The following is a 21929-nucleotide window of genomic DNA, read 5'->3' on the forward strand; positions in this document are numbered from 1 at the left end:
ACATAAACTCAGTCAGATGTAAGCTTACAGAGATGACTTACATAAACTCAGTCAGATGTAAGCTTACAGATGTGAATTACATAATGTCAGATGTAAGCTTACAGATGTGACTTACATAAACTCAGTCAGATGTAAGCTTACAGATGTGACTTACATAAACTCAGTCAGATGTAAGCTTACAGATGTGACTTACATAATGTCAGTCAGATGTAAGCTTACAGATGTGAGTTACATAATGTTCAGTCAGATGTAAGCTTACAGATGTGTCTTACATAAACTCAGTCAAATGTAAGCATACAGAGATGACTTATATAATGTCAATCAGATGTAAGCTTACCATAAATTCAGTCATTAAGTTAGATGGTTAGTTCACAAACTTGTTTGTCTTATAAATTACAAATGTAAAAGTAGCCAAGACTTGACTTATAAATTACAAATGTAAAATTAGCCAAGACTTGACTTATAAATTACAAATGTAAAAGTAGCCAAGACTTGACTTATAAATTACAAATGTAAAAGTAGCCAAGACTTGACTTATAAATTACAAATGTAAAATTAGCCAAGACTTGACTTATAAATTACAAATGTAAAATTAGCCAAAACTTGACTTATAAATTACAAATGTAAAAGTAGCCAAGACTTGACTTATAAATTACAAATGTAAAAGTAGCCAAGACTTGACTTATAAATTACAAATGTAAAAGTAGCCAAGACTTACAGAGTGTAGATGAAAGAAAAGTCCCATCTTTACACCGACAGCACACACGTCTGTATGTCTGTCTGTCTGTCCTCTTAGTTTTGAGGTGAAGGTCGTGTCGATACAACCCAGGTCACTCTGACCCAGTCGCCGGTGAAGAAAGCCCGGAGGTGACCAATCAGATCTTTTTAACTTAATTATAAATAGCCAATCAATTGACGCGATTTCAGTTGGAATTATCATGTAATGTACGCATATATATATATATATATATATATATATATATATATATATATATATATATATATATGTATATCTTTATATTTGTATATCTATCTATCTGTCTATGCATCTGATTAGGCACTATAAAAGGTTATATATATAGGCCTATATATATATATATATATATATATATATATATATATATATATATTTCAGTTGGAATTATCATGTAATGTACACATATATTATATATATACGAGCCGACCCGCGGTGTATCATACGCCGCTATTTAGTTGTTTCTAATTTTCAATAATTCATAATTTGTGAATTCGACAGTAGCTACGCTGACACTGAAAATATTTCTTTAAAACACTATAAGTAGCTCGTTAAGGACCATAACCCCCCCCCCCCTTTCCTCCCGACAAATGGACTCCCGACATATTAACCCCTGACAAATAGGCTCAGGACATATTGGCTCCCGACATAAGGGCTCAAGACAAATGGGCTCCCGGCAATTGGGCTCCCGACATATTGGCTTTTGACAAAATGACTCCCGACATATTGGCTCCAGAAAAATGAATGATATGACCACTATTGGCATAAAAGTAACCTTTGTGTCCTACCTCCAATACCACCATAACCTCTTTTTAATGCCCGAATGAAATTATTTTTTCATGAACCAACATTAATTCACAAACAAATCGATCCCTTAACAGCTGAATTCCACCAATTCTAAAGTTTTGATAATGTTTAATTTACAACAGAAAAGATCTGTTGCTTAAAAGCGAGCACAGAAGTGTAAATGTATGATATACATGATGTTAACATGATAACAGCATTTTGTTTTGATAACCTACAAGCGCAGTGGCGTAGCGAGGTCGGGTGTCACCCGGTGCGGCACTTAATGGTGTCACCCCCCCCCCCAGAGGCGTTGCGACCCTTCCCGGGGACAAACTTTCAAGTTTTCGATTTGCACCCCCCCCCCCAAACTTTCGATTTGCACCCCCACCCCCTCAACTTTTTCTCTATATATTTTGCTATTTTTTGCCTTGGTGTCACCCCCCTAAATGGTGTCACCCGGTGCGGTCCGCACCCCCGCCCCCCCCCCCTCGCTACGCCCCTGTACAAGCATATTGCAGTTAGGAAGGTACAGCGTGGACCCTTCTCCCCACACAATGAGTTGGAACAGCCTATAACCGACTCAATTATGGATGTCATAGATACATGACCCTTAAATTAAAACATACTATATTTTATAATAGATAAACTAATATAAAAATAAGGCCTGCCGAACAAGAGATGCATACGTTGTATTACATAAGAGTGTTGGATAAGCTAACTCTAAAGAATATTGATGAAGGGGTCCCACTGGCAGATGTCATATTCAATGAGACCGCTTTGCCGGGAGACTTAGTCTCTACAGAAACGGTATTGTCAGTGCAGTGGCGTAGCTAGGATTTTTGGGCCCATATGCAAAAATTATAAGTGGGCCCCTTCGTCAGCCGTTAGGCCAGTGGCGTCGCTAGGTCGGGTCTCACCAGGTGCGGCACTTCGTATTGTCACCCCCTCCCAGGAAACAAAGCATGTATATATATATATATATATATATATATATATATATATATATATATATATATATATATATATATATATATATATATATATGTGTGTGTGTGTGTGTGTGTGTGTCGGCCTACATAGGCCTAAAATTTATATATATGCCACATACTGGTACACGTACGTGTTTAAGCTTTAATCACTGCTGACTTAATAGTAACGATGTTTATCTACAGTCTGTTTATAATACAGTTGGATGTAGCATTGTTTTCTTTATAGTTTACGTTTACGTCGTGGTGTCACAACCCCCCCCCCCCCTCTTGATATAATTTTCGATTTGTACTTAGAAGACTATTTAACTTTAACTAATGGATCTGGAAAATGGCATTTCATTCAATAAATTTTACAATTTTTTGCCTTTGGTGTCACCCCCCCCCCCTAAATGGTGTCACCCGTTGCGGTCCGCACCCCCCGCCTCGCCTTCGCTACGCCTCTGCGTTAGGCTACAGAGGAGTTAAACGAAGAGATCAACTTCTACTTACGATGGATATTTTTTAATATATAAATATTCTGAAGGCAACATTTTGTATTTTATATGTCCTGATTTTGTATTTATACTATATTATTATGCTTGCCTACTACTGCTAAAAAGTTTATTTATAGGCTGATTCTCTCAATGTCTTGCACGACAAAGTGATATAGCCTGTAGTGTTATTATAACGATTGGGCTCTGTTTGACCCACAAACACTGAATCCCACTGCCGAAACACCCCCCCCCCCCTTTTAACCTTTTTCTTTTTTAAAATTATTTATATGTAACAAATATTAAAATTCCATTGTAAAAGTTTTAATTTTTTATGAGGGAAAAGGGCCCCTATGTGCCTTGAGCCCCCATGCCTTGCTTACGCTAGCTTTACGGTAGCTACGCCACTGTGTCAGTGGTCCTTTTGTCTGGAGCCAAATTGACAGGAGCCTTTTTGTCGGGAGCCAAAATGACGCTAGCCTATTTGTCGGGAGTTGTAATGACGGGGGCCGTTTTGTGGAGAAACTAAATGGCGGGAGCCTATTTGTCGGGAGTCGTAATGACGGGGGCCGTTTTGTGGAAAAAACTAAATGACGGGAGACTATATGTCGGGAGCCAAAATGACGGGAGCCTATTTGTCAGGAGCCTTATTGACTGGAGCCCTTTTGTCGGGAGCCTATATAACGGGAGCCTATTTGTCGGTAGCCTAAATGACGGGAGCCTATTTGTCGGGAGCCTATATGACGGGGTCCATATGTCGCTGGCCCTTTTGACGGGGCCGATTTGACGGGGTCGTTTTGACGGGGTCGTTTTGTCGGGGTCGTTTTGACGGGGCCGTTTCGTCATTGGCCGAATTGACGCCGCACGTATATTTGTATATCTATCTGTTTATGCATCTGATTAGGCCCTATAAAAGGTTATATATATATATATATATATATATATATGCCTATATATATATGCCTATATGCCTATATATATATGCCTATATATGCCTATATATATATATATATATATATATATATATATGCCTATATATGCCTATATATATATATATGCCTATATGCCTATATATATATGCCTATATATATATGCCTATATATATGCCTATATATATATATGCCTATATATATGCCTATATATATATATATATATGCCTATATATATGCCTATATATATATATATATATATATATGCCTATATATATGCCTATATATATATATATATATATATGCCTATATATATATATATATATATATATATATATATATATATATATATATATATGCCTATATATATATATATATATATATATATATATATATATATATATGCCTATATATATATATATATATATATATATATATGCCTATATATATATATGCCTATATATATATATATATATATATATATATATATATATATATATGCCTATATATATATATATATGCCTATATATATATATATAAATATATATATATATATATGTATATTACCTAGGTACGTCAAATCGTAAGTTCTCGGATTCCAATTTCCATGGACAAAGTTAAAGAAGTAAAGAAAGATAACCGAGAAAAATATCCGCCAATTGTTAATATTGGTGGTTTCCCCTGGTGTTTTAAATCGCATTGCGGTGACTGAAGCGAAAAAAATAATTTAGGAGAGGGGGGGGGGGGTCATCCATAAATTACGTCACGCTTTTTTGGACGATTTTTACCTTACCCCCTCCCCTCCGACACACATCGTCACAAAAAGCCAGACCCCCCCCCCACCTAAAATGACGTCACACCTCAGCCTACAACCTCCAAAATTGCAGATACTTTTATTTTACGAGTGTGACGTCATTTATGGACGACCCCTAGCGGTCGGCGTGGTCGAGACGGTAAAGCTCATGGTTGCTACACCGAAAAGTCTCGAGTTCAAACCCTCGGGCAGATGTGGCCTGTTAGCTGGGGACAGCCACTATTCTAGGAGAGACAACTCCAAAATCAAACAACTGCTGCCTTGTAGTTTGTTCTTGGTTGGACAAAGGCTATGGAAGCAAATCCAAAAAGAAAAGCAGGCTGAAATCGGAGTCAATGCCCTCAATGGCGCATAACCAGTTGACACGTATCCTAAACTGTGTTGGAGGGAAACCTTCCAACAATTAAAAAAAAATAAGAACGTAGAAGAAGTAGCCTATATAATTTTAACGGAAAAAAATTAAATTGCTCTGTCAAACGATCAATTTCACAAAAAAGCAGTTATCAAATACATTACATTTTTATATCGAGATACCACACACACACACACACACTATATATATATATATATATATATATATATATATATATATATATATATATATATATATATATATATATATATATATATATATATATATATATGGTTCCATGACAAATGATCTCAGGACAAAATATCTCACGGACAAAAGATACCAGGACAAAATGTATATATGTATTTATAGTATTATGATGATGATTTTAGGTGATTTGAACATTATTACTTTCTCGTATATACGAAGTATAGAGAAAGTCTTGTAATCGTGAAAAAATTAAAAAATCGAGATTTTTACAAATCTCGACGTTTTACATCTCACTGATACGGAAAAACATAATTTTGCAATCTTGTCCGTATGTCTGTGTCTGTGTAAACACGATAACTTGAGTACCGTTACAGCTAGGTTGATGAAATTTCATATATAAGTATTATATCAAAATCGTAGATCCGTAACAACTTTTGAGCGATTTCCGATAACCCGAAGAAGTAATATTCGCTATTTCCGATTTCTCAAAAAAAAAAAAAACCGCATGTAAATTTATAGAGTACTTATAATATTCCGCACTATTATGCACATTTTGTTTTGGTGTTCGCTTGGTGCGCAATTCTTTTTTCTACGAGATTCTATTCTATTTTTACTCTCTCGTATATACGAAGTATAGAGAAAGTCTTGTAATCGTGCACAAAAATCACATTAAATTTGGACAGTTTTCAGCGTTTTACTCCTCAGTCCTTCATCACATCCGGGATATAGAGGACTTATTTGAATCGGGCAAAAATTATAAATCCAAATATATAAAATTTTTGGCGTTTTATGCGTAATGGAGTTGGAAAAACTGGATTATCCAATTCTGTCCGTGTGTGTGTCTGTGTGTAAACACGATAACTTGAGTACCGTTACAGCTAGGTTGATGAAATTTCATATATAAGTATTTTATCAAAATCGTAGATCCGTATCAACTTTTGAGCGATTTCCGATAACCGGAAGTGGTACTTTTCCTGCTTTGAATTTTTCAAAAGCCTATAACTTGAGTACTATTTCAGATAGATAAATGAAATTTCACATGTAAGTAAAAGATCTAATTCTCTACCTTCTGTTAAATTTTGAGTAATTTCCGTTAACCGGAAGTAGTAATTTTCGCTATTTCCGATTTCTCAAAAAACGCATGTGAATTTATAAAGTACTAATAATATTGCGCACTATTATAGACAGATTTTTTTGCGTTCACTTGGTGTGCAATTAATTTGTCTACGAGATTTTATTCTATTTTTAAAACTTTAAGTGTTTAAAATGAATTAAAAATCATGTCTATAGCCCGAGTTCCCATCCCCTGTTATTTTATATAAGAATATTCGAGAAAGTTTAGGGGAGATCACTCCCGGTTTATTAAAAGTTTAAGTTATTAAAAAATCATGTCTATATTCCGAGTTTCCATCCCACGTAGTGTTATATAAGAATATTCGAGAAAGTTTAGGGGAGATCACTCCCGGTTTATTTTTTAAGCAGACATTTTAACAATACATTCAGCAGTGTAATGATTTACTACGTTCTCGATTGTAAAGGTAAGATTGATAAAACTATTTGTTTTAAGAGCTATGTTTATGTTTTATAGCTTCAAAGCTTCCATCAGATGACATAGCTTTGCACCGCAAATGGTTTTTTTTAAAATCAATAACAGTTAAGATGCAAGCTCCTAGATCTAAATGTTCTCTATGTTTACTTCTATCTTTCCGTTTGCGGGTAAGCTTGGGGTATTCTAATCGTTCACTAAATTGAATCAAGCGCATACGCCGGCGCCCCGGCAGGGTTCGATTTGGCGCCCTGGCCTATCCTGTGAGCGATATGGTGCATAATTTTGTTTTAAACAGCGCGATAGACTATGGATAAGAAAGGTTACTATAGGCGTTATCTTTATCTGGGTGCTATATCTCTTGTGAAGGATATTAATTCCTCATTACTTCCACTAGGAATGAGGTGGCAATTGTGGATCTTAACACATAGCCTGCTGTAGGAGAACACCAAATGAACACACCCTATGTTTGTGGCCTGCTGTAGGAGAACACCAAATGAACACACCCTATGTTTGTGGCCTGCTGTAGGAGAACACCAAATGAACACACCCTATGTTTGTGGCCTGCTGTAGAAGGGAGAACACCAAATGAACACACCCTATGTTTGTGGCCTGCTGTAGGAGAACACCAAATGAACACACCCTATGTTTGTGGCCTGCTGTAGGAGGGAGAACACAAATGAACACACCCTATGTTTGTGGCCTGCTGTAGGAGAACACCAAATGAACACACCCTATGTTTGTGGCCTGCTGTAGGAGAACACCAAATGAACACACCCTATGTTTGTGGCCTGCTGTAGGAGAACACCAAATGAACACACCCTATGTTTGTGGCCTGCTGTAGGAGAACACCAAATGAACACACCCTATGTTTGTGGCCTGCTGTAGGAGGGAGAACACCAAATGAACACACCCTATGTTTGTGGCCTGCTGTAGGAGAACACCAAATGAACACACCCTATGTTTGTGGCCTGCTGTAGGAGAACACCAAATGAACACACCCTATGTTTGTGGCCTGCTGTAGGAGGGAGAACACCAAATGAACACACCCTATGTTTGTGGCCTGCTGTAGGAGAACACCAAATGAACACACCCTATGTTTGTGGCCTGCTGTAGGAGAACACCAAATGAACACACCCTATGTTTGTGGCCTGCTGTAGGAGAACACCAAATGAACACACCCTATGTTTGTGGCCTGCTGTAGGAAAACACCAAATGAACACACCCTATGTTTGTGGCCTGCTGTAGGAGGGAGAACACCAAATGAACACACCCTATGTTTGTGGCCTGCTGTAGGAGAACACCAAATGAACACACCCTATGTTTGTGGCCTGCTGTAGGAGAACACCAAATGAACACACCCTATGTTTGTGGCCTGCTGTAGGAGAACACCAAATGAACACACCCTATGTTTGTGGCCTGCTGTAGGAGAACACCAAATGAACACACCCTATGTTTGTGGCCTGCTGTAGGAGGGAGAACACCAAATGAACACACCCTATGTTTGTGGCCTGCTGTAGGAGAACACCAAATGAACACACCCTATGTTTGTGGCCTGCTGTAGGAGAACACCAAATGAACACACCCTATGTTTGTGGCCTGCTGTAGGAGAACACCAAATGAACACACCCTATGTTTGTGGCCTGCTGTAGGAGAACACCAAATGAACACACCCTATGTTTGTGGCCTGCTGTAGGAGGGAGAACACCAAATGAACACACCCTATGTTTGTGGCCTGCTGTAGGAGAACACCAAATGAACACACCCTATGTTTGTGGCCTGCTGTAGAAGGGAGAACACCAAATGAACACACCCTATGTTTGTGGCCTGCTGTAGGAGAACACCAAATGAACACACCCTATGTTTGTGGCCTGCTGTAGGAGGGAGAACACAAATGAACACACCCTATGTTTGTGGCCTGCTGTAGGAGAACACCAAATGAACACACCCTATGTTTGTGGCCTGCTGTAGGAGAACACCAAATGAACACACCCTATGTTTGTGGCCTGCTGTAGGAGGGAGAACACCAAATGAACACACCCTATGTTTGTGGCCTGCTGTAGGAGAACACCAAATGAACACACCCTATGTTTGTGGCCTGCTGTAGGAGAACACCAAATGAACACACCCTATGTTTGTGGCCTGCTGTAGGAGAACACCAAATGAACACACCCTATGTTTGTGGCCTGCTGTAGGAGGGAGAACACCAAATGAACACACCCTATGTTTGTGGCCTGCTGTAGGAGAACACCAAATGAACACACCCTATGTTTGTGGCCTGCTGTAGGAAAACACCAAATGAACACACCCTATGTTTGTGGCCTGCTGTAGGAGGGAGAACACCAAATGAACACACCCTATGTTTGTGGCCTGCTGTAGGAGGGAGAACACCAAATGAACACACCCTATGTTTGTGGCCTGCTGTAGGAGGGAGAACACCAAATGAACACACCCTATGTTTGTGGCCTGCTGTAGGAGAACACCAAATGAACACACCCTATGTTTGTGGCCTGCTGTAGGAGAACACCAAATGAACACACCCTATGTTTGTGGCCTGCTGTAGGAGGGAGAACACCAAATGAACACACCCTATGTTTGTGGCCTGCTGTAGGAGAACACCAAATGAACACACCCTATGTTTGTGGCCTGCTGTAGGAGAACACCAAATGAACACACCCTATGTTTGTGGCCTGCTGTAGGAGAACACCAAATGAACACACCCTATGTTTGTGGCCTGCTGTAGGAGAACACCAAATGAACACACCCTATGTTTGTGGCCTGCTGTAGGAGGGAGAACACCAAATGAACACACCCTATGTTTGTGGCCTGCTGTAGGAGAACACCAAATGAACACACCCTATGTTTGTGGCCTGCTGTAGGAGAACACCAAATGAACACACCCTATGTTTGTGGCCTGCTGTAGGAGAACACCAAATGAACACACCCTATGTTTGTGGCCTGCTGTAGGAGAACACCAAATGAACACACCCTATGTTTGTGGCCTGCTGTAGGAGAACACCAAATGAACACACCCTATGTTTGTGGCCTGCTGTAGGAGGGAGAACACCAAATGAACACACCCTATGTTTGTGGCCTGCTGTAGGAGAACACCAAATGAACACACCCTATGTTTGTGGCCTGCTGTAGGAGGGAGAACACCAAATGAACACACCCTATGTTTGTGGCCTGCTGTAGGAGAACACCAAATGAACACACCCTATGTTTGTGGCCTGCTGTAGGAGAACACCAAATGAACACACCCTATGTTTGTGGCCTGCTGTAGGAGGGAGAACACCAAATGAACACACCCTATGTTTGTGGCCTGCTGTAGGAGAACACCAAATGAACACACCCTATGTTTGTGGCCTGCTGTAGAAGGGAGAACACCAAATGAACACACCCTATGTTTGTGGCCTGCTGTAGGAGGGAGAACACAAATGAACACACCCTATGTTTGTGGCCTGCTGTAGGAGAACACCAAATGAACACACCCTATGTTTGTGGCCTGCTGTAGGAGAACACCAAATGAACACACCCTATGTTTGTGGCCTGCTGTAGGAGAACACCAAATGAACACACCCTATGTTTGTGGCCTGCTGTAGAAGGGAGAACACCAAATGAACACACCCTATGTTTGTGGCCTGCTGTAGAAGGGAGAACACCAAATGAACACACCCTATGTTTGTGGCCTGCTGTAGGAGGGAGAACACAAATGAACACACCCTATGTTTGTGGCCTGCTGTAGGAGAACACCAAATGAACACACCCTATGTTTGTGGCCTGCTGTAGGAGAACACCAAATGAACACACCCTATGTTTGTGGCCTGCTGTAGGAGAACACCAAATGAACACACCCTATGTTTGTGGCCTGCTGTAGAAGGGAGAACACCAAATGAACACACCCTATATTTGTGGCCTGCTGTAGGAGGGAGAACACCAAATGAACACACCCTATGTTTGTGGCCTGCTGTAGGAGGGAGAACACCAAATGAACACACCCTATGTTTGTGGCCTGCTGTAGGAGAACACCAAATGAACACACCCTATGTTTGTGGCCTGCTGTAGGAGAACACCAAATGAACACACCCTATGTTTGTGGCCTGCTGTAGAAGGGAGAACACCAAATGAACACACCCTATGTTTGTGGCCTGCTGTAGAAGGGAGAACACCAAATGAACACACCCTATGTTTGTGGCCTGCTGTAGGAGAACACCAAATGAACACACCCTATGTTTGTGGCCTGCTGTAGGAGAACACCAAATGAACACACCCTATGTTTGTGGCCTGCTGTAGGAGAACACCAAATGAACACACCCTATGTTTGTGGCCTGCTGTAGGAGAACACCAAATGAACACACCCTATGTTTGTGGCCTGCTGTAGAAGGGAGAACACCAAATGAACACACCCTATGTTTGTGGCCTGCTGTAGAAGGGAGAACACCAAATGAACACACCCTATGTTTGTGGCCTGCTGTAGGAGGGAGAACACCAAATGAACACACCCTATGTTTGTGGCCTGCTGTAGGAGAACACCAAATGAACACACCCTATGTTTGTGGGCTGCTGTAGGAGGGAGAACACCAAATGAACACACCCTATGTTTGTGGCCTGCTGTAGGAGAACACCAAATGAACACACCCTATGTTTGTGGCCTGCTGTAGAAGGGAGAACACCAAATGAACACACCCTATGTTTGTGGCCTGCTGTAGGAGAACACCAAATGAACACACCCTATGTTTGTGGCCTGCTGTAGGAGAACACCAAATGAACACACCCTATGTTTGTGGGCTGCTGTAGGAGGGAGAACACCAAATGAACACACCCTATGTTTGTGGGCTGCTGTAGGAGAACACCAAATGAACACACCCTATGTTTGTGGCCTGCTGTAAGAGGGAGAACACCAAATGAACACACCCTATGTTTGTGGCCTGCTGTAGGAGAACACCAAATGAACACACCCTATGTTTGTGGCCTGCTGTAGGAGAACACCAAATGAACACACCCTATGTTTGTGGCCTGCTGTAGGAGGGAGAACACCAAATGAACACACCCTATGTTTGTGGCCTGCTGTAGGAGAACACCAAATGAACACACCCTATGTTTGTGGCCTGCTGTAGGAGAACACCAAATGAACACACCCTATGTTTGTGGCCTGCTGTAGGAGGGAGAACACCAAATGAACACACCCTATGTTTGTGGCCTGCTGTAGGAGGGAGAACACCAAATGAACACACCCTATGTTTGTGGCCTGCTGTAGGAGAACACCAAATGAACACACCCTATGTTTGTGGCCTGCTGTAGGAGGGAGAACACCAAATGAACACACCCTATGTTTGTGGCCTGCTGTAGGAGAACACCAAATGAACACACCCTATGTTTGTGGCCTGCTGTAGGAGGGAGAACACCAAATGAACACACCCTATGTTTGTGGCCTGCTGTAGGAGAACACCAAATGAACACACCCTATGTTTGTGGCCTGCTGTAGGAGAACACCAAATGAACACACCCTAAGTTTGTGGCCTGCTGTAGGAGAACACCAAATGAACACACCCTATGTTTGTGGCCTGCTGTAGGAGAACACCAAATGAACACACCCTATGTTTGTGGCCTGCTGTAGGAGAACACCAAATGAACACACCCTATGTTTGTGGCCTGCTGTAGGAGAACACCAAATGAACACACCCTATGTTTGTGGCCTGCTGTAGGAGAACACCAAATGAACACACCCTATGTTTGTGGCCTGCTGTAGGAGAGTCCATGAGAGGGCGGGGGTGATAGTGGGGGGCTGTGTGGAGTGACCATGATAGTGGGCACCCCACTTGACACTCAGGGATACCCCACATGGGATATCCCATGTATGTTTACAGTGTTAAGTTAATGGGATATCCCATGTATGTTTATAGTGTTAAGTTAATGGGATATCCCATGTATGTTTATAGTGTTAAGTTAATGGGATATCCCATGTATGTTTACAGTGTTAAGTTAATGGGATATCCCATGTATGTTTATAGTGTTAAGTTAATGGGATATCCCATGTATGTTTATAGTGTTAAGTTAATGGGATATCCCATGTATGTTTAGAGTGTTAAGTTAATGGGATATCCCATGTATGTTTAGAGTGTTAAGTTAATTGGATATCCCATGTATGTTTAGAGTGTTAAGTTAATGGGATATCCCATGTATGTTTAGAGTGTTAAGTTAATGCATTGTGAAAAATCTTGCAACTTGATGTTGACAAAGTTCTAATGCAGTGATTTGGATCAAACTTTCAAGATACATTTGTTTCCAATGACAATGCAAGGGCAAATAAGTATAGGCCTACTTACACAAGAGATACTGTGAATTAAATAAAAGCTTATAAAAAAATAAAGCTTGTTCTCTTTTATAAATGCAATGGCTGCTCATATTTTAAAAGGATTTCATTAATGTGTTACCAGAGTTTCTTCCAGGTGTCTCTTCGGCTCAGCCCCCCCCCCCCCCCAGGAAAAAATCTACTGCCCCCCCCCCCCCTGAACATATGGAATTTATACAGAAAATATATACATTTAATAGTGTCCGAAATCTTCTTGGGATTATACCCATGAACTACCTAAAGTTTCATGGCACTTGAATTAAGGGTATGAAGCCGTCTTCAACTTTTATTTATTATATACCATATACAGACATACACATTGAAAAATCCCACCTTCCCGGGGCGAACCCTCACAAAATTTAAAAAAAACTTTTTTTTGCAGAAACCTCCCCTGGAGTATTCTTATCAGCTTCCCAATGATCAGATGAACGTGGTCAAACCCAGATGGATTTTTTTTTTATGTACCATATATAGAGAAGAATGAAATGAAGCATGACACCATATATAGAGAAGAATGAAATGAAGCATGACACCATATATAGAGAAGAATGAAATGAAGCATGACACCATATATAGAGAAGAATGAAATGAAGCATGACATTTTTTCTTTTTTTTGCTCAGTAACTTCTCCAGGGGTATTATGAACAACTTCCCAATGTTTTATTGATGAAAGGTGTAGTCAAGTATAAAGTGCAAACCTGCAAACCCACATACTTTCATTTATATATATATATATATATATATATATATATATATATATATATATATATATATATATATATATATATAATATATATATATATATATATATATATATAGATGGAAGCAAGTTTTCTGCATTTTCTATTTTCAGTACATTTAAAAGCTTATAAAGGTTTTTTTAATACTTGCTTTATATCTGAAAGTAGTTTTCAAATAAGCAAAAAGAAAAACTCGGAGTGACATAATTAGAAGAAAGAACAAAAAACAGTTTTTGGCAAACAAATAAAGATTACTCACTTCTCTTGATCCAAGTCAGAATGATGGGCCAAGTCAGAATGATGGGCCAAGTCAGAATGGTGGGCCAAGTCAGAATGGTGGGCCAAGTCAGACTGATGTTCTTGTTTGACTGCTGCGAGTAGTGAGGTATCTGCTGCGAGTAGTGAGGTAGATTGAAAGTTGATCTTGAGTAGTCCAGTTAGCCCCAGGGGTGGGGGAGCGACCATGACATGACTGGGGTCCAGCCGGGGACCGTCAAGCAATGCTGCCACCATGAAGGAGTTTGTTGCATCATCTTTTTTCTTGAATGACAAATCCAGCAAGCTGGCCACTGGTCTGCTGCCTGGGGGGTGGGGGTAGGCTGAGGTAGATGAGGGAGGTAGCGTGAAGGCGGGGTGGACTCTGCCGAGGTAGTTTTGAGGTTTGAGCAAAATGGTCTCCTCAGCGCTGAACAGTGAGGCCAAGATAGAGGGAGATGTACTGGGAGGAACAACCGGAGGCGGCCAGGGGCTGTCCCCTGGGTGAGAGCTGAACAGTCGCTCCAGGAGCCCTGCACTGGTGGAGCTGCCCTGCATGGCTGGGCTATGCTGCACCCTGGGTCTAGCCTGATCCCTCGAAGGGGGTCTAGCCTGATCCCTCGAAGGGGGTCTAGCCTGATCCCTCGAAGGGGGTCTAGCCTGATCCCTCGAAGGTGGTCTAGCCTGATCCCTCGAGGGGGGTCTAGCCTGATCCCTCGAGGGGGGTCTAGCCTGATCCCTCGAAGGGGGGCTAGGCTGTATGCGTGAAGGGGGTGCTGGCATTGAAACTTCTCCATGCTGAACTAGTTTGCCCCGCTTGTCTTTGCCAAGCACCTAAAAAAACAGAAGAGTATTTGTGAGGCAGTAATACATTAGCATATATCAGGCAGCCATACATAGGTCATAAACTGAGGACATACACTAGCACACAGAGAAGAATCAGCCATATATAGGTCATAAACTGAGGACATACACTAGCATACAGAGAAGAATCAGCCATATATAGGTCATAAACTGAGGACATACACTAGCATACAGAGAAGAATCAGCCATATATAGGTCATAAACTGAGGACATACACTAGCATACAGAGAAGAAGCAGCCATACATAGGTCATAAACTGAGGACATACACTAGCATACAGAGAAGAATCAGCCATACATATGACATATAATAGCCTATGATAACATACATACCTGGAGTTCCTCTTTAGAAAGAAACTGCTCAACACTGGTTGGTCCATTCTTTGGTTTTTTTGGTGGAGGCATTTTTAACATGACCTAGTTTCCATGGGAGGAGCCTCCGGGGCCCTGAGGTAGATGGCTGGTTGTCATACTAAAATGGCTGTCAGAGGCAGACACAACAATATCAGCTGAATGAAAACATACTGGCTTAAGATTAATAGCTCACACAAAAAAGGAATAAAAACAACTAGGTCACACAGAACACATACCGGCTAAAGAAAACTAGGTCACACAGAACACATACTGGATAACGATAACTAGGTCACACAGAACACATACTGGTTAAAGATAAGTAGGTCACACAGAACACATACTGGCTAAAGATAAGTAGGTCACACAGAACACATACTGGCTAAAGAAAACTAGGTCACACAGAACACATACTGGCTAAAGATAAGTAGGTCACACAGAACACATACTGGCTAAAGATAAGTAGGTCACACAGAACACATACTGGCTAAAGATAAGTAGGTCACACAGAACACATACTGGCTAAAGAAAACTAGGTCACACAGAACACATACTGGCTAAAGAAAACTAGGTCACACAACACATACTGGCTAAAGATATCTAGGTCAGATCCATCCCTTGCATTTAATGATCTGGGTCAGGAGGCAGAAAGAAAATCAATACAAGATTCTAGAGCAGCATTGCTACATTGTGATAAGATGATTCTAGAGCAGCATTGCTACATTGTGATAAGATGATTCTAGAGCAGCATTGCTACATTGTGATAAGGTGATTCTAGAGCAGCATTGCTACATTGTGATAAGGTGATTCTAGAGCAGCATTGCTACATTGTGATAAGGTGATTCTAGAGCAGCATTGCTACATTGTGATAAGGAGCATGAGCACATACAATATGGGGGTGTGATGACATACTGGGGGTGATGACATACTGGGCTGGGGGTGATGACATACTGGGCTGGGGGTGATGACATACTGGGCTGGGGGTGATGACATACTGGGGGTGTGATGACATACTGGGCTGGGGGTAATGACATATTGGGGTGTGATGACATACTGGGGTGTGATGACATACTGGGGTGTGATGACATACTGGGGTGTGATGACATACTGGGGGTGTGATGACATACTGGCAGTCTGATGACATACTGGGGGGTAATGACATACTGGGCTGGGGGTGATGACATACTGGGCTGGGGGTAATGACATACTGGGCTGGGGGTGATGACATACTGGGCTGGGGGTAATGACATACTGGGGTGTGATGACATACTGGGGTGTGATGACATACTGGGGTGTGATGACATACTGGGGGTGTGATGACATACTGGCAGTCTGATGACATACTGGGGGTAATAACATACTGGGGGTGTGATGACATACTGGGGGTGTGATGACATACTGGGCTGGGGGTAATGACATACTGGGGGTGTGATGACATACTGGGGTGTGATGACATACTGGGGGTGATGACATACTGGCGGTCTGATGACATACTGGCGGTCTGATGACATACTGGGGGTGTGATGACATACTGGGGTGTGATGACATACTGGGCTGGGGGTGATGACATACTGGGGTGTGATGATGTACTGGGGTGTGTGATAAATTACTGGGGGGTGTGTGATAAATTACTGGGGGGTGTGTGATGACATACTGGGCTGGGTGTGATGACATACTGGGGGGTAATGACATACTGGGGTGTGTGATGACATACTGGGGGTGTGATGACATACTAGGGTGTGATGACATACTGGGGGTGTGATGACATACTGGGGGTGATGACATACTGGGGGTGTGATGACATACTGGCGGTCTGATGACATACTGGGCTGGGGGTGATGACATACTGGGGGTAATGACATACTGAGAGTGATGACATACTGGGGGGTGTGATGACATACTGGGGGTGTGATGACATACTGGGCTGGGGGTAATGACATACTGGGGGTGTGATGACATACTGGGGTGTGATGACATACTGGGCTGGGGGTGATGACATACTGGCAGTCTGATGACATACTGGGCTGGGGGTAATGACATACTGGGGGTGTGATGACATACTGGGGTGTGATGACATACTGGGGGGGTGTGATGACATACCGGCGGTCTGATGACATACTGGACTGGGGGTGATGACATACTGGGGGTAATGACATACTGGGGGTGATGACATACTGGGGGGTGTGATGACATACTGGGGGTGTGATGACATACTGGGCTGGGGGTAATGACATACTGGGCTGGGGGTGATGACATACTGGGCTGGGGGTAATGACATACTGGGCTGGGGGTGATGACATACTGGGCTGGGGGTAATGACATACTGGGGTGTGATGACATACTGGGGTGTGATGACATACTGGGGTGTGATGACATACTGGGGTGTGATGACATACTGGGGGTGTGATGACATACTGGCAGTCTGATGACATACTGGGGGGTAATGACATACTGGGGGTGATAACATACTGGGGGGTGTGATGACATACTGGGGGTGTGATGACATACTAGGCTGGGGGTAATGACATACTGGGGGTGTGATGACATACTGGGGTGTGATGACATACTGGGGGTGATGACATACTGGCGGTCTGATGACATACTGGCGGTCTGATGACATACTGGGGGTGTGATGACATACTGGGGTGTGATGACATACTGGGCTGGGGGTGATGACATACTAGGGGGTGATGACATACTGGGGGTGTGTGATGACATACTGGGGGGTGTGTGATGACATACTGGGCTGGGTGTGATGACATACTGGGGGGTAATGACATACTAGGGGGTGATGACATACTGGGGGGTGTGTGATGACATACTGGGCTGGGTGTGATGACATACTGGGGGGTAATGACATACTGGGGGGTGTGATGACATACTGGGGGTGTGATGACATACTGGGGTGTGATGACATACTGGGGGTGTGATGACATACTGGGGTGTGATGACATACTGGGGCTGATGACATACTGGGGGTGTGATGACATACTGGCGGTCTGATGACATACTGGGCTGGGGGTAATGACATACTGGGGGTGTGATGACATACTGGGCTGGGGGTGATGACATACTGGCAGTCTGATGACATACTGGGCTGGGGGTAATGACATACTGGGGGTGTGATGACATACTGGGGTGTGATGACATACTGGGGGGTGTGATGACATACCGGCGGTCTGATGACATACTGGACTGGGGGTGATGACATACTGGGGGTAATGACATACTGGGGGTGATGACATACTGGGGGGTGTGATGACATACTGGGGGTGTGATGACATACTGGGCTGGGGGTAATGACATACTGGGGGTGTGATGACATACTGGGGTGTGATGACATACTGGGCTGGGGGTGATGACATACTGGCAGTCTGATGACATACTGGGCTGGGGGTAATGACATACTGGGGGTGTGATGACATACTGGGGTGTGATGACATACTGGGGGGGTGTGATGACATACTGGCGGTCTGATGACATACTGGGCTGGGGGTGATGACATACTGGGGGTGATGACATACTGTGGGTTGTGTGATGACATACTGGGGTGTGATGACATACTGGGGGTGATGACATACTGGGGGTCTGATGACATACTGGGGGGTGATGACATACTGGGGGTGTGATGACATACTGGGCTGGGGGTGATGACATACTGGGGGTGTGATGACATACTGGGCTGGGGGTGATGACATACTGGGCTGGGGGTGATGACATACTGGGTGGTGATGACTTACTGGGGGGTGTGATGACATACTGGGGGTGTGATGACATACTGGGGGCGTGATGACATACTGGGGTGTGATGACATACTGGGGGTGTGTGATGACATACTGGGGGTGTGATGACATACTGGGCTGGGGGTGATGACATAATGGGCTGGGGGTGATGACATACTGAGGTGTGATGACATACTGGGGGTGATGACATACTGGGGGTGTGATGACATACTGGGCTGGGGGTGTGATGACATACTGGGCTAGGGTGATGACATACTGGGGGTGTGATGACATACTGGGGGGGTGTGTGATGACATACTGGGGGGTGATGACTTAATGGGGGTGTGATGACATACTGGGGGTGATGACATACTGGGCTGGGGGTGATGACATACTGGGCTGGGGATAATGACATACTGGGGGGTGATGACATACTGGGGGTGTGTGATGACATACTGGGGGTGTGATGACATACTGGGGGTGTGATGACATACTGGGGGGTGTGTGATGACATACTGGCAGTCTGATGACATACTGGGCTGGGGGTAATGACATACTGGGGGTGTGATGACATACTGGGGTGTGATGACATACTGGGCTGGGGGTGATGACATACTGGGGGTCTGATGACATACTGGGCTGGGGGTGATGACATACTGGGGGGTGTGTGATGACATACTGGGGGTGTGTGATGACATACTGGCGGTCTGATGACATACTGGGCTATGGGTGATGACATACTGGGCTGGGGGTAATGACATACTGGGCTGGGTGTGATGACATACTGGGGGTGTGTGATGACATACTGGGGGGTGTGATGACATACTGGGGGGTGATGACATACTGGGTGTGTAATGACATACTGGGGTGTGATGACATACTGGGGTGTGATGACATACTGGGGGTGTGATGACAAACTGGGGGTGTGATGACATACTGGGGGTGTGATGACATACTGGGGGTGTGATGACATACTGGGGGTGTGTGATGACAAACTGGGGGTGTGATGACATACTGGCAGTCTGATGACATACTGGGGTGTGGCGACATACGGGGGTGTGATGAAATAATATACTGGGGGGTGATGACAATATACTGGGGGGGGGTGATGACATACTGGGGAAGAGATGACATATTGGGGGTGTGATGACATATTGGGGGTGTGATGACATATACTGGGAGTGTGGTGACATGCAAGGTGGGATACTGAAGGTGGGATGACATATGACAATGGATATGTGATGATATAGGGGTGTGATGACATACTGGGGTGTGATATTGATACTTGGGGTGGGGATGTTACGGAGGTATGGATGAAAGATGAAACCTATACGATGCGTCATTAGTTGACACCAAGTGCTACTGGATTTGGAATAAACGGATGTATTGGTTCTAGATCTAGATGACTAATGTTGCAATTTTTTATAAAGTAAAGCTAGATCTAGCATTTTAGTTAGTTAAATTAGAATCTAGTACAGTATTGATATGGCGCAGACAAATTGAAATGAAGCGTGTGCATACGTGTCAGATGGTGTATCAATCTTTGTACGTACAAGTTGAACACACCACTGTACACACCAGCCATCAGCGTACGACGGGGAAGCTGATAGGCAGAAGCTGATCTCGCCACCAAAACAATGAACAGTAGAGTAGAAACAACCTACCTTATGCTCACATGATACTTGAGGATAAACACTTGCAACTCCGGTTAAATTCACAAGCTAAGAATCCGCGGTCAGGATAAAAAATGTCTAACACAGCACGGCAAGAGTTATTTCGGGTCAGCATGCCGTTATGTCAGTATGACCCCATGTTACCTACTCGACTGAGGTCAGTCACCGTGGTTCGCTAGCGGCGCTGCGCGGGCTGGCTGGCTGCACAGCGCGACACACGCCTAGCTGGTGTGTGCTGCCTTAGACCTACAACATCTCCCTCATGCACTGGATGTAAACAAATTTTATTTCAGCCTAGGCAGTCAGCTTTTTTCTTATCCTAGAGACATAACAGCTATGCCATGCACACAGACTTAAAATATTATAATATATAGAATCTAGAGTTGAACGAGTGAAGGAAAATAGGTCAACTCAAGGGTTACTAGGGCGCGCGAGGTCAACTTTAGGGTCATATCTGGGTCACAGCAAACTAAATGCGGGAGTGCGGACAGTGCCTTGGTGAGGTTATAGAAAAGTTGGTTCGTTATAGTTAGTGTGTCGGCGACCGTTAAAGTGTGTCTACTTTGTTGACGCATCTGCGTAAACTTTGGTCAGGGTAAATCGTCAGCAGACGACTGAAGTTTTTGAGACCGAGCGTCAACTTGGGATGTCCCTTCACTTATTTACACATTTCTTTCTAACAGAGCGATCAAATGTAGGCTATTTATATATTTATTATATTAGCGTGTTCTTCCATCTGGGTTAGCAGTGGTTAGGGCTAGTATCAGTAATCGTTAGGGCTAGGGTTAGTAATGATTAGGGCTATAAGATATGTTCAATGACCCACATATTTTTATTTCATCCCTTCAAAAACTTTTATTGCAAAAATAAAAATAATCAATCAATGGTCAGTCCATGTGTGTGTGTGTGTGTGTGTCCGATGTATGCACACTTGTGTGCGCGCGCACCAGCCCAATGCCGGGGTGAAAAGGTCAAAGGTCAGTCACCGCTGGGGTTCTTGTCCATTGACCACACTGACCTATGACTTACGTGGACTTGAGAGGTGGGGTTGGGGAGGGGGTAGGTGGGATCGAGATCCTATGACGGATTGAAGGACATGCAATTATGGTATAACATATAGAAG

At 43.2% G+C, this 21929-nt stretch overlaps 2 protein-coding genes across 2 annotated transcripts in view; both read right to left on the reverse strand.

Moving 5' to 3' along the window:
- The window catches only part of LOC131935699 (estrogen receptor gamma), a 49126-nt gene extending 28171 nt beyond the window's left edge, over nucleotides 1–20955 (reverse strand). Inside the window, exons 1-3 of the mRNA XM_059292242.1 lie at nucleotides 20798–20955; nucleotides 15394–15541; nucleotides 14202–15031 (exon numbers count right to left, since the gene is read on the reverse strand). Of these exons, the coding sequence (XP_059148225.1) occupies nucleotides 14202–15031; nucleotides 15394–15474 (911 nt within the window). The 5' untranslated portion in view covers nucleotides 15475–15541; nucleotides 20798–20955. The remainder of the gene's footprint in view (nucleotides 1–14201; nucleotides 15032–15393; nucleotides 15542–20797) is intronic.
- Nucleotides 15478–18776, reverse strand: LOC131935715 (uncharacterized). The gene is made up of 7 exons (XM_059292286.1): nucleotides 18698–18776; nucleotides 18404–18606; nucleotides 17827–17862; nucleotides 17607–17717; nucleotides 17332–17452; nucleotides 16520–16645; nucleotides 15478–15569 (listed from the first exon to the last, which is right to left on the reverse strand). The coding sequence occupies exons 1-7, from the start codon at nucleotides 18774–18776 to the stop codon at nucleotides 15478–15480; spliced, it is 768 nt and encodes a 255-aa protein (XP_059148269.1).
- Nucleotides 20956–21929: the final 974 nt, after the last annotated feature.

The sequence above is a fragment of the Physella acuta genome, unplaced genomic scaffold (genome assembly GCF_028476545.2).
Source record: "Physella acuta isolate Inbredline_101_S28 unplaced genomic scaffold, ASM2847654v3 ptg000155l, whole genome shotgun sequence".
NCBI lineage: Eukaryota > Metazoa > Mollusca > Gastropoda > Physidae > Physella > Physella acuta.

What these genes read in the sequence shown, in the direction of transcription:
- LOC131935715 (XM_059292286.1), bottom strand. Translation starts at nt 18,776, where the DNA reads ATGTCATCACCCCCAGCCCAGTATGTCATCACACCCCAGTATGTCATC. An exon ending in AGTATGTCATCAGACCGCCA is followed by an intron (nt 17,863 to 18,403) that starts GTATGTCATCAC and finishes TATCACCCCCAG; the next exon opens with TATGTCATTACCCCCCAGTA. An exon ending in AGTATGTCATCACACCCCCA is followed by an intron (nt 15,570 to 16,519) that starts GTATGTCATCAC and finishes GTTTTCATTCAG; the next exon opens with CTGATATTGTTGTGTCTGCC.